We start from the raw sequence: 12,006 nt of genomic DNA on the forward strand, positions 1-12,006 counted from the left end.
TTTGATAAATAACAAAATTTATCACGAGAATTCAATTCTTTTGAAAATTAATAAAACACTTTGCATAAATTAAATTGTTATCAAATTTTTTGAATAATTCTCGTCAAGAATTACATTATTTTTATAAACAGGTTTCGAAATTCTTCTCAAGAAGACAATTATTTTCAAGAGTTTTAATATAATTCTTCAAAAGTTTTCAATTATTTTCAAAAATCGCGATGAAATTCTTTAATTCAATAAATTTCTGTAAAATTTTAATTAAATTCCTTAAAAGAAATTAATTATTTTGAAAAGTTGTTAATAAAATTCTTCATAAAAATTCAATTCTAAGAAACATTCAACTATTCAATAAATTATTTATTTTTGTATTTAAAATTTAAATAAATTGAATTCTCGTAGAATTTTCTAATAAAAATTTATTTCAAAATTAATGTCGGTTGAAATTTTGGATAATAATTTTAATATTAAAAGCATTAAAGCATTAATTTTTAGAAATAATTGATTTTTGAAAAGGTTTCAAATTCAAATCTTTTGAATTATCAATTTTTCGTACTTTTAACTAATAATTAATAAAAAAAATTGTAGTTAAAAATTCTAGAAAATATAGATTGAATTTAAATGATGAAAATAATTTCAAAGAAGTTGAGTAACAATATTTTTAAATATAAAATAATAATTTTGTCACTGGGTAATTTTTAATATTTAATTAAATTATAAAAACATGAAGTAGTCAATCACTTTGAGTCAAAGACTCGGAGTGATTGACTTCTGCATGTTTTATAATAATATTCTTATAAGTTATTGAATTTCAAAAAGGTTTAAATTTGATATTTTTGAAAATTTTTGTGTCCAGGGAAAAATAATAATCAGAATATTCTTTACGGTCAGGGAAAGTGTCAAAATTCTCTATAGAAATCAGGGAAAAAAATTAATTTTTTGTGGAAACCCTAATTAAGTTTATTTTTGTATACTATACTAATTATACTAATAATTATGATGATGATGATGATTTGTTTAACTAAAAATGCAATAAATTGTAAATAGATAAGTTCTAACCATTATTAATGGATGGAATGTTTTTTATGTTCGAGGTACGTAATTCCATGACATAAAAATTGTGGATAATATTACATTTTAAAAATGATTCTGTCAGTTTGCATGAAAGTCGTTTGCGCCAAGATGCAGTAAAATTTGATACTTGTTACCATGTTTTATGTTTTCTGATACTTTTGATTTATATACGACTACGTGGACGTTGGAATAACGTCTGATATTTTGACACAAGAGTTTTAGTGTTCAATTAACGTCACAGAATTTCAAGTTCTAGGTAAAGCTTTACTCTATATTGTATAGTGCATTCTCTTGTACTAAATCTCTCAGAACTTTTGATCCTATGATGCAGTTTTCTTGAAAACGTAACATAATACATGTTTTACATTTATAGTCGTAGTAAAAAGCAAAAGTCAAATAAAAGATAAAAGATTTACGTGAATTTGTTTGTTTGTATATATGAGATGAAGGTATTAACTTTCTGTCACTGATTGAAACTTTCTTCCGAACAATTGTTTGCTTCAGATTATATTAGTTTAGTCCATGAGACTGACTTTCCGACACGATCGCAGTCGTGTGATTTTACAGACAGTAATGTATAGTCGATACGTGGTAAATTGTTCTTATCAGAAAGTATATACACGTACCTTTTCTCGTAATATGCTTCAGATAAGAGATTGACCATTTTCGAATTCTCTGCTTATCGGTGCACAAATTGACGAAACTGTCCATTGGCTAAATATTGGATTACCTCTTATCGATAGTGTCCTTATTGGAACCACTTGTAAAAACTGATATGATACGATACCTCGAATGATTATCATTACAATAACAATTGTTATTTTAACTAAAATTTTAATTTTATACAGAACATACTTGATAGAAGAAACGCTTTACTGTTTTTCTCTACCCAACAAACGATTCATAAGAATTTCTCCTTTGAACTTTATTCTAAACGGAAGATGCAAAAAATTTGTTAAATTTTGAGCCTTGTCTCCTAAATTATAAAAAAAAAATTTGTAATTAACACAATCGACTTAATTTTTTAAAGCAGTTTAAATTAATTAGCCATTAAATTAAACTCACCAGAAAGTATCGACAAACAACTATATCACCTTAAAAAATTATACCATCGATTAGAACAGCACAATATGACCATCAATTTTCAAAAATCTCATTTTTTTGATCCGAAACTAAATTTTTTAGGTCATATATTTTTTCTACAAATGGAATAAAACCAGATCCAGATAAAATAAAAGCGATTCATGATTTTCCTCAACCGAGAGATTTAAAAGAATTAAGAGAATTTTTAGGCTTAATTAGCTTTTATAGGAATGTTTCCAACTATTTCGTGAACCTAAACAAATGTTACTCTTTTATTTTTTTTCTTAATATTGAGAGAACAGGTATTGAGGTTTAATTGTTATATATGTCGAATATAGCGGTTGATGAGATGATTATAAATGCTGATGATGGAACAATCAACCGCAAGGTAGGCTCCAGTAACTCCATTGGTGTTAATCGATTTTATACCGTAACGCTCTAAACTAAAGTGATAGCTTTGCCAATCAATTATTACTACCAAATATTGTAACATGTAACTACAATAATTAAAATCACTGCATTTTGAATCGTAAACATAAAATGACGCGATCGTTGTTCATCAGTTGTAAATTTTATTACCAAATTTGAAAACGAAATAAAATAAAAAGATAAAAATATTTCCGATGAAACGCAAATAACAGTTCTTTTTAGTTTGGAATAAAATGTCGAAATACGACGATATGGAGAATTAGAAAAAATAGTATTTAAAAAAAGTAATATTTAAAAAAAAATAATATTTGAATCTCTTATTTAGTTCAATTTGATTTTTAATCCTCTATTTAATTTGATTTAATTTTTAATCTTTTATTTATTTTGTTTTAATTTTTAATCTTCAGGTATATGCTTTTTAAAATGAATTTGATTTATTAAAATCTTTTCTTTGTTTAATTTTAAAACTATGCTTTGAAAAGAAACTATTATTGTGGAAATATATTCTCTTTGAGAAAAAAGTCATTTACAAGGGTAAATTTACCACCTGTCAGATTAATTCAGTAAGAAAAGAAAGAGACTTTTCTTTTTAGAGTCCGCAGTTAGAAATAGAATTCATTGCCTCAAGGTAAACTCGATTGGTAAACAAATACGTATATACAACCCTTGTTTCTTAACTAGTGAATTACATTTTCTCTAATTAGCTTTGTTTCAATTCCCGTAGCTTAACTTTTCTTATAAGGTTTTTATCACACTGTCTATTAGTTTACAGCAGTGATAAAAAAAAGAAACGTTTTAACAATGTTAAAACAGATATTTATTGTTACGAGCGCTTCAAGTTAGTGATTATAAAACTGTAATTAGATTTACGCAAGAGATACGTAAAATAAAAATCTAGTACTTGATTTAAATAATTTGAATGGAACTAAAGGAACTTATAATTATAATAATTATAATAAAATTATAATAAAATTATAATAATTATAATAATTATAATAATTATAATAATATAATCAGGGTTGCCACAGGTCAGGGAAAAGTCAGGGAAATCAGACAAAAATCAGGGATTTTTAGTAAAAGTACTGGAAACAATTTTTAGTTCTATTTCTAAACACAATGGATTTTTAAATATTTTTTAACTATTTCAAAAGTTTTAACGCAATTATCTTGATAAATAACAAAATTCTTCATAGAAATTCAATTATTTTTAGGAATTTTAATAAAAATCTTTGCAAAATTCAATTATTTTCATAAATAACAATATTCATCACAAGAATTCAATTATTTTCAAAAGTAATAAAATTCTTCGATGAAATTCAATTATTTTTAAAAATTTTAAATTCCTCGAAAAATGCAATTATTCATAAAAATTTTATTAAAACCTGACAAAAGAATTCAATTTTAAGAAACATTCAATTATTCAATAAAATAATAAAATTCTTTGCAAAAATTCAAATATTTTCATAAAAAACATATAATTCGTCGCAGAAAATCAATTATTTTCAAAAATTTTTAAGTAATTCTGCAAAAGAATTCAATTATCTTGATAAACAAGAAAATTCTTCACAAAAAGTCAATTATTTTAAGGAATTTTAATAAAATTCTTTTCCAAAATTCAATTATTTTGATAAATAACAAAATTCATCACGAGAATTCAATTCTTTTGAAAATTAATCAACTTCAAAAGGTTTTAATTTTAAATTTTACAAAATTTCAATTTTTAATGAATTTAATTAAAAATTATAATGAAGTTAGATTTTTCAAAAATTTTAATAACTTAAATTCTGAAATTAGTTTCATTTTTTAATATATATTCAATTAATTATTAAAAATAATACATTTATAGAAGAATTTTAATTAAAAATACTACAAAAAAATTAAATTTTAGAACAGTTACAAATGATTGGAGAAATTCAATTATTTTCAAAAGTAATAAAATTCTTCGCAGAAATTCAATTATGTTCAAAATTTTTTTAAATATCTAGTCAAAATTTCAAGTTTTTTAAAAATTATAAAAATTTCACAGTAATTCAATTATATTTACAATTTTTTATAAATTTTTTCTCGATAATTCAATTATTTTCATAAACAAAATTTTTTACATGGATTCAATCATTTTCATAAATAATAAAACTCATCGCAGAATTTCAAATATTTTTAATACAATTTTAATTTCAACTCTGTTGAAATTAGTTGAATTTTTAATAAGTATTTAATATTATTTCCAAAATTTTAACGCAATTTTTCGAAAGAAATCAATTATCTTGATAAATATCAAAATTCTTCCCAAAAATTTAATTGTTTTTAAGAATTTTAATAAAATTCTTTGCAAAATTTAATTATTTTTATGAATGACAATATTAATCACGAGAATAAAATTATTTTCAAGAGTAATAAAATTCTTTTCAGAAATTCAATTAATTTCAAAAATTAAAAAAAATTCTCGTCATGATTTCAATTATCTTTATAAACAGCAAAATTCTTCGCTGAAATTCAATTATTTAAAGAAATTTCAATAAAATTCTACGCAAACATTTAATTATTTTCATAAATAATAAAAATTTCTCAGGATTTCAATTATTTACAATTTTTTTTTTAATTTCTTCGCAGTAATTGAATTATTTTTATAAATAATAAAACTGTTCTCAGAAATTTAATTGTTTTCATAAATAATAAAATTCACAGCAGGATTTTAATTATTTTTGATACAATTTTAATCAAATTCCTCGAAAAAAGTAATTATTCTTAAAAATTTTATTAAAATTCGTTAGAAGAATTCAATTATTAAAAAATTTGTCGATAAAATTCTTTATGAGAATTCAATTTTAACAAACATTCAATTATTCAATAAATTATTTTATTTTGAAATTAAATAATTGAATTTTCGTAGAATTTTCTACTAAAAGTTAATTTAAAAATGTATTTCGAAATAATCGATTTATTATTTATGAAAATAATTGAATTCTTGCATCGAATTTTATTATATATTTTTCAAATAATTCAATTCTTTTGAGAAATTTTTCTACTTGTAAAAATAATTGAATTCTTGTGAAGGATTTTATTAAGATTTTTGTAAATAATTAAATTTTTTTTTCAAGTTTTATGGTAATTTAAATTATTATATTAATAATTTTGATAAGTTGTTAATTTCAACAGGTTTGAATTAAATTTTTTTTTAAATCTTAATTCCTATGGAAAAATAATAATGATTAAATATTTATTTTTAATTAAATTATTGATGCTTTCAAATAATTTTACTATTAAACAAAATTTGTAAATAAATGTAATAGAATTTTGAGTATCTAATAATTTTTAGAGTGAATCAGAATATTCTTTCGGGTCAGGAAAGAAGTCAAAATTTTGTCTGGAAATCAGGGAAAAGTCTTGGAAAAACAAAATTAAATATTTGTGGCAACCCTGATAATATATAATAATTATAATAACTTACTAATTATAATCATAATAATTAAATAATTATAATCGTTATTCTGATGTTTTGTTTTATAATTCGATTTTGTGGTTCCTTTTTTGAAATTTTGCTTTTTAAATAAATTTCCAATTTTTTCGTTTTCAATTTTCACTCAACTTTCCATTTTCTTTCTGTAATACCTTTTCTTTATCCCCTTGAGATTTTTTTAAATAGCATCAATTACAAAGAAACCCTCAAACACGGTGACGTCATGTGCGAGTTACTAAAGTGATGTTAAACCAATCGTGACTAAATTCTCTGACCTCAGATCGATCTCGAGGACACACACCGTGGACACTGAATACTCTTTTTTTTAAATTTCTCGTAGGTTTTTATTCGCACTTTTCAAATTAAACTCATAATTATTTTCTGAAATTATTCTCAACTTTTCCAAAGTCGAATTTTTTCATATAGAAAAAAAAACAGTAGATTTTAAGATGAGATAATTTTATTTTTTAAGGGTTACTTAATTACTAAAAATTTAATTTGAATTTAATTTTAATAATACTATAAATTGATTTAATTTTCTGTTTCAGACAGCAATTTTGTGTTGGGAAATGCGCAGGTTCCGACGATCTACCCGATTGTTTATTGTTCCGATGGATTTTGTGAGCTGACAGGATTTGCGCGAGCGCAAATCATGCAAAAGAGTTGCGCTTGCAAATTTCTTTATGGCCCGGAAACGAAGGAAGAAGAAAAGGCGATGATCGACAAAAGCCTCGAGAGTAAGACCGAGTTGAAGATGGAGGTTACCTTTTACAAAAAGAGCGGTGAGTAAATTAAAACTTTTACACTTGCGGTAAATTTTTACAAATTTTTAAAAGTACGAGAAAATCAAACCATGAATTTTGTTTTGCTTAAAAAAATTCAGGAAATTTTTATTAACGGTGATTCAGCTTAATATTATAATTTTACTGAACAAATATAAATCAAAACAAAGAAAAATAATGACTATAGTCATTATTTTTGTTTGTTTTGATTTATATTTGTTTAGTAATTATTTTATTCTATAGAATAAAATTATACTTAAATTTATAGTTTAATTTACTTACAGTTGTACTTTAATTTATTTAAATTTCTACTTTAAAGATAATTTTAAATTCAGTAGAAAATTAATTAGTCAAATATATATTGTATATAGAAATAAAGTCCAGTAGATGTATCGAATTTGACTTCCATAGAACTTGGCTGATCGAAATTGCTTTTACTACTGTCAATTCGAATTTCACGCACTATCTACATGCTACTGCATATGAGCAATAGACACAAATGAAACTCTGGTTTGGTTTGCAATTTACTCTAATTTCTCGTTTGCAAATTACTAGTGGTTACCGATATATTCGTAATTAATAAAAATTCAATTTCTTGTTATTTTTCTCTAAATAAATCACTAGAAAAATAAATTTTACTTAACAGAAGAAGAAATTTTAATGTTTCAACAAAAACAAACTCTCATTCTTTTATTTGTTTTATTTAAATAATTTTTTTGATCTAAAACAAATTCTACTAGATCATAATAAATTTAATGATTTTGCCATTCACTAAAGCGTATAATTATGTAAATAACCGGACGATTTAAATATGTTTTGTGAAAAGATATACATTGTCTTTTAAAATCAATTTGAAATTCAAGGAAGAAAATCTTGAGATGATATAGTTTAGCATCGATTTTCGTCAGCTTTTCTTGACTTCACTTTTTTATTATTCAAAGTCTTCTTGGAAAGATGTGAGAGCTTTTGATGTCAGAATAGCAGAAAAAAAATATTAACATGTAGAGTTTGTTTTTAAAGTCTACAAACAAAGTTTGAATTTTATTAAAGATTCTCAGGGATTTTTTTCATGAAACAATAGAAAATTTGCTCTCTTAATTTTGTTTACAAACACCAGCCAAGGAGGAAAGTGAGCTCTCATTAAGCAATTAGTTTTCGACCTCATCCTCATAAATTTCGAGTGATAACAAAAGAAAATTGTGGGCCTTTTGAATATTCTTTGTGAGACAATTTTATTTACAAGATTTTGATTTCATTCAATTTTGAACCTTGTCTCCTAAAATAGAAAAAAAAGGATTTGTAATTAACACAATCTACTTTATATTAAATGGTTTTATATTTTTTGTGCCTAAAATTAGTTTTACAAATTTTTAGTTAAACAAGTTGTTTAGTTTATGATCATTTAACTTCCTCAATATAATATATACCAATTGTATAATTTTTTATTTTAGAATAATTATTTAAAAGTGTTACGATAAAATTTCAAAAAATACAAAATTTCAATTTTTTGTGAAAAATGAAAATATTTAATTATTCTATAAATATTGATAAATTATACACTTTATAGAATCGATTCGTTATTATGTCAGGAATGCAATTTTGACAAGAATTAATGAAAATTTTAATACAGAAAAATGTTATTTAAAAAAATACAAAAATTAAAAAATTGTTAATTCTCTATTCTTTAGGATTGTGTAGGGCTTAGTCCCTACAAGAACTCTGGTAATTTTCAGATGAAATGAATTATTAAATTTGGAAGAAATAAATTTTTATTTTCGTTTTTACCAAATTTTGATTGTCTGATGGCGTACGGGTGGACCTGCTACTACTTAAAAATTGAAATAAAATTCTCTATTCTTCAGGATTGTGTAGGGCTCAATCCCTACTAGAACTCTGGTAATTTTCAGATGAATTCAATTATTAAATTTGGAAGAAATAAATTTTTATTTTCGTTTTTACCAAATTTTGATTGTCTGATGGCGTACGGGTGGACCTGCTACTACTTAAAAATTGAAATAAAATTCTCTATTCTTCAGGATTGTGTAGGTCTCAATCCCTACTAGAACTCTGGTAATTTTCAGATGATTAGAATTGTTAAATTTGGAAGAAATAAATTTTAATTTTCGTTTTTACCAAATTTTAATTGTCTGATGACGTTCGGGTGAGGGTGCTACTACTTAAAAATTGAAATAAAATTCTAAATTCTTCAGGATTGTGTAGGGCTCAATCCCTACTAGAACTCTGGTCATTTTCAGATGAATTGAATTATTAAATTTGGAAGAAATAATTTTTTATTTTCGTTTTTACCAAATTTTAATTGTCTGATGACGTTCGGGTGAGGGTGCTACTAGTTAAAAATTGTAGTAAAATTTTAAATTCTTCAGGATTGTGTAGGGCTCAATCCCTACTAGAACTCTGGTAATTTTCAGATGAATTGAATTATTAAATTTGGAAGAAATAATTTTTTATTTTCGTTTTTACCAAATTTTAATTGTCTGATGACGTTCGGGTGAGGGTGCTACTAGTTAAAAATTGAAGTAAAATTTTAAATTCTTCAGGATTGTGTAGAGCTCAATCCCTACTAGAACTCTGGTAATTTTCAGATGAATTGAATTATTAAATTTGGAAGAAATAAATTTTTATTTTCGTTTTTACCAAATTTTGATTGTCTGATGGCGTACGGGTGGACCTGCTACTACTTAAAAATTGAAATGAAATTCTAAATTCTTCAGGATTGTGTAGGGCTCAATCCCTACTAGAACTCTGGTAATTTTCAGATGATTAGAATTGTTAAATTTGGAAGAAATAATTTTTTATTTTCGTTTTTACCAAATTTTAATTGTCTGATGACGTTCGGGTGAGGGTGCTACTACTTAAAAATTGGAATAAAATTCTCTATTCTTCAGGATTGTGTAGGGCTCGATCCCTACTAGAACTCTGGTAATTTTCAGATGATTAGAATTATTAAATTTGGAAGAAATAATTTTTTATTTTCGTTTTTACCAAATTTTAATTGTCTGATGACGTTCGGGTGAGGGTGCTACTACTTAAAAATTGAAATAAAATTCTCTATTCTTCAGGATTGTGTAGGGCTCAATCCCTACTAGAACTCTGGTAATTTTCAGATGAAATGAATTATTAAATTTGGAAGAAATAAATTTTTATTTTCGTTTTTATCAAATTTTAATTGTCTGATGACGTTCGGGTGAGGGTTCTACTAGTTAAAAATTGAAGTAAAATTTTAAATTCTTCAGGATTGTGTAGGGCTCAATCCCTACTAGAACTCTGGTAATTTTCAGATGAATTGAATTATTAAATTTGGAAGAATAATTTTTATTTTCGTTTTTACCAAATTTTAATTGTCTGATGACGTTCGGGTGAGGGTGCTACTACTTAAAAATTGGAATAAATTCTCTATTCTTCAGGATTGTGTAGGGCTCAATCCCTACTAGAACTCTGGTAATTTTCAGATGAATTGAATTATTAAATTTGGAAGAAATAATTTTTTATTTTCGTTTTTACCAAATTTAATTGTCTGATGACGTTCGGGTGAGGGTGCTACTACTTAAAAATTGGAATAAAATTCTCTATTCTTCAGGATTGTGGTAGGGCTCAATCCCTACTAGAACTCTGGTAATTTTCAGATGAATTGAATTATTAAATTTGGAAGAAATAATTTTTTTATTTTCGTTTTTATACCAAATTTTAATTGTCTGATGACGTTCGGGTGAGGGTGCTACTAGTTAAAATTGAAGTAAAATTTTAAAATTCTTCAGGATTGTTAGGGCTCAATCCCTACTAGAACTCTGGTAATTTTTAGATGAATTGAATTATTAAATTTGGAAGAAATAAATTTTATTTCGTTTTTATACCAAATTTGATTGTCTGATGGCGTACGGGTGGACCTGCTACTACTTAAAAATTGAAATAAAATTCTCTATTCTTCAGGATTGTGTAGGGCTCGATCCCTACTAGAACTCTGGTAATTTTCAGATGATTAGAATTGTTAAATTTGGAAGAAATAAATTTAATTTTCGTTTTTACCAAATTTTAATTGTCTGATGACGTTCGGGTGAGGGTGCTACTACTTAAAAATTGAAATAAAATTCTCTATTCTTCAGGATTGTGTAGGGCTCAATCCCTACTAGAACTCTGGTAATTTTCAGATGAAATGAATTATTAAATTTGGAAGAAATAAATTTTATTTTCGTTTTTATCAAATTTTAATTGTCTGATGACGTTCGGGTGAGGGTGCTACTAGTTAAAAAATTGAAGTAAAATTTTAAATTCTTCAGGATTGTGTAGGGCTCAATCCCTACTAGAACTCTGGTAATTTTCAGATGAATTGAATTATTAAATTTGGAAGAAATAATTTTTATTTTCGTTTTTTAACCAAATTTTAATTGTCTGATGACGTTCGGGTGAGGGTGCTACTACTTAAAAATTAAAATAAAATTCTCTATTCTTCAGGATTGTGTAGGGCTCAATCCCTACTAGAACTCTGGTAATTTTCAGATGAATGAATTATTAAATTGGAAGAAATAAATTTTTATTTTCGTTTTTATCAAATTTTAATTGTCTGATGACGTTCGGGTGAGGGTGCTACTAGTTAAAAATTGAAGTAAAATTTTAATTCATCAGGATTGTGTAGGGCTCAATCCCTACTAGAACTCTGGTAATTTTCAGATGATTAGAATTATTAAATTTGGAAGAAATAAATTTTTATTTTCGTTTTTACCAAATTATGATTGTCTGATGGCGTACGGGTGGACCTGCTACTACTTAAAAATTGAAATAAAATTCTAAATTTTTCAGGATTGTGTAGGGCTCAATCCCTACTAGAACTCTGGTAATTTTCAGATGATTAGAATTGTTAAATTTGGAAGAAATAAATTTTAATTTTCGTTTTTACCAAATTTTAATTGTCTGAAATGACGTTCGGGTGAGGGTGCTACTAGTTAAAAAATTGAAGTAAAATTTTAAATTCTTCAGGATTGTGTAGGGCTTAATCCCTACTAGAACTCTGGTAATTTTCAGATGAATTAGAATTATTAAATTTGGAAGAAATAAATTTTTATTTTCGTTTTTATTATCAAATTTGATTATTGTCTGTGACGTGTCGGGTTGAGGGGTACTAGAACTTAAAAATTGGAGTAACATTTTATTCGACAGGATTGTGTAGGG

At 25.0% G+C, this 12,006-nt stretch overlaps 1 protein-coding gene across 1 annotated transcript in view; it reads left to right on the forward strand.

The window, feature by feature from the left end:
• The window catches only part of LOC122510199 (potassium voltage-gated channel subfamily H member 8-like), a gene marked incomplete at its 3' end in the record, with an annotated part of 80,618 nt that extends 73,796 nt beyond the window's left edge, over positions 1–6,822 (forward strand). The window contains exon 3 of the mRNA XM_043624667.1: positions 6,589–6,822. Coding sequence (XP_043480602.1) covers positions 6,589–6,822 — 234 coding nt within the window. The remainder of the gene's footprint in view (positions 1–6,588) is intronic.
• Positions 6,823–12,006: the final 5,184 nt, after the last annotated feature.

This window comes from Leptopilina heterotoma, unplaced genomic scaffold (genome assembly GCF_015476425.1).
Source record: "Leptopilina heterotoma isolate Lh14 unplaced genomic scaffold, ASM1547642v1 Lhet_68, whole genome shotgun sequence".
In the NCBI taxonomy this organism is placed as follows: Eukaryota; Metazoa; Arthropoda; class Insecta; order Hymenoptera; family Figitidae; genus Leptopilina; species Leptopilina heterotoma.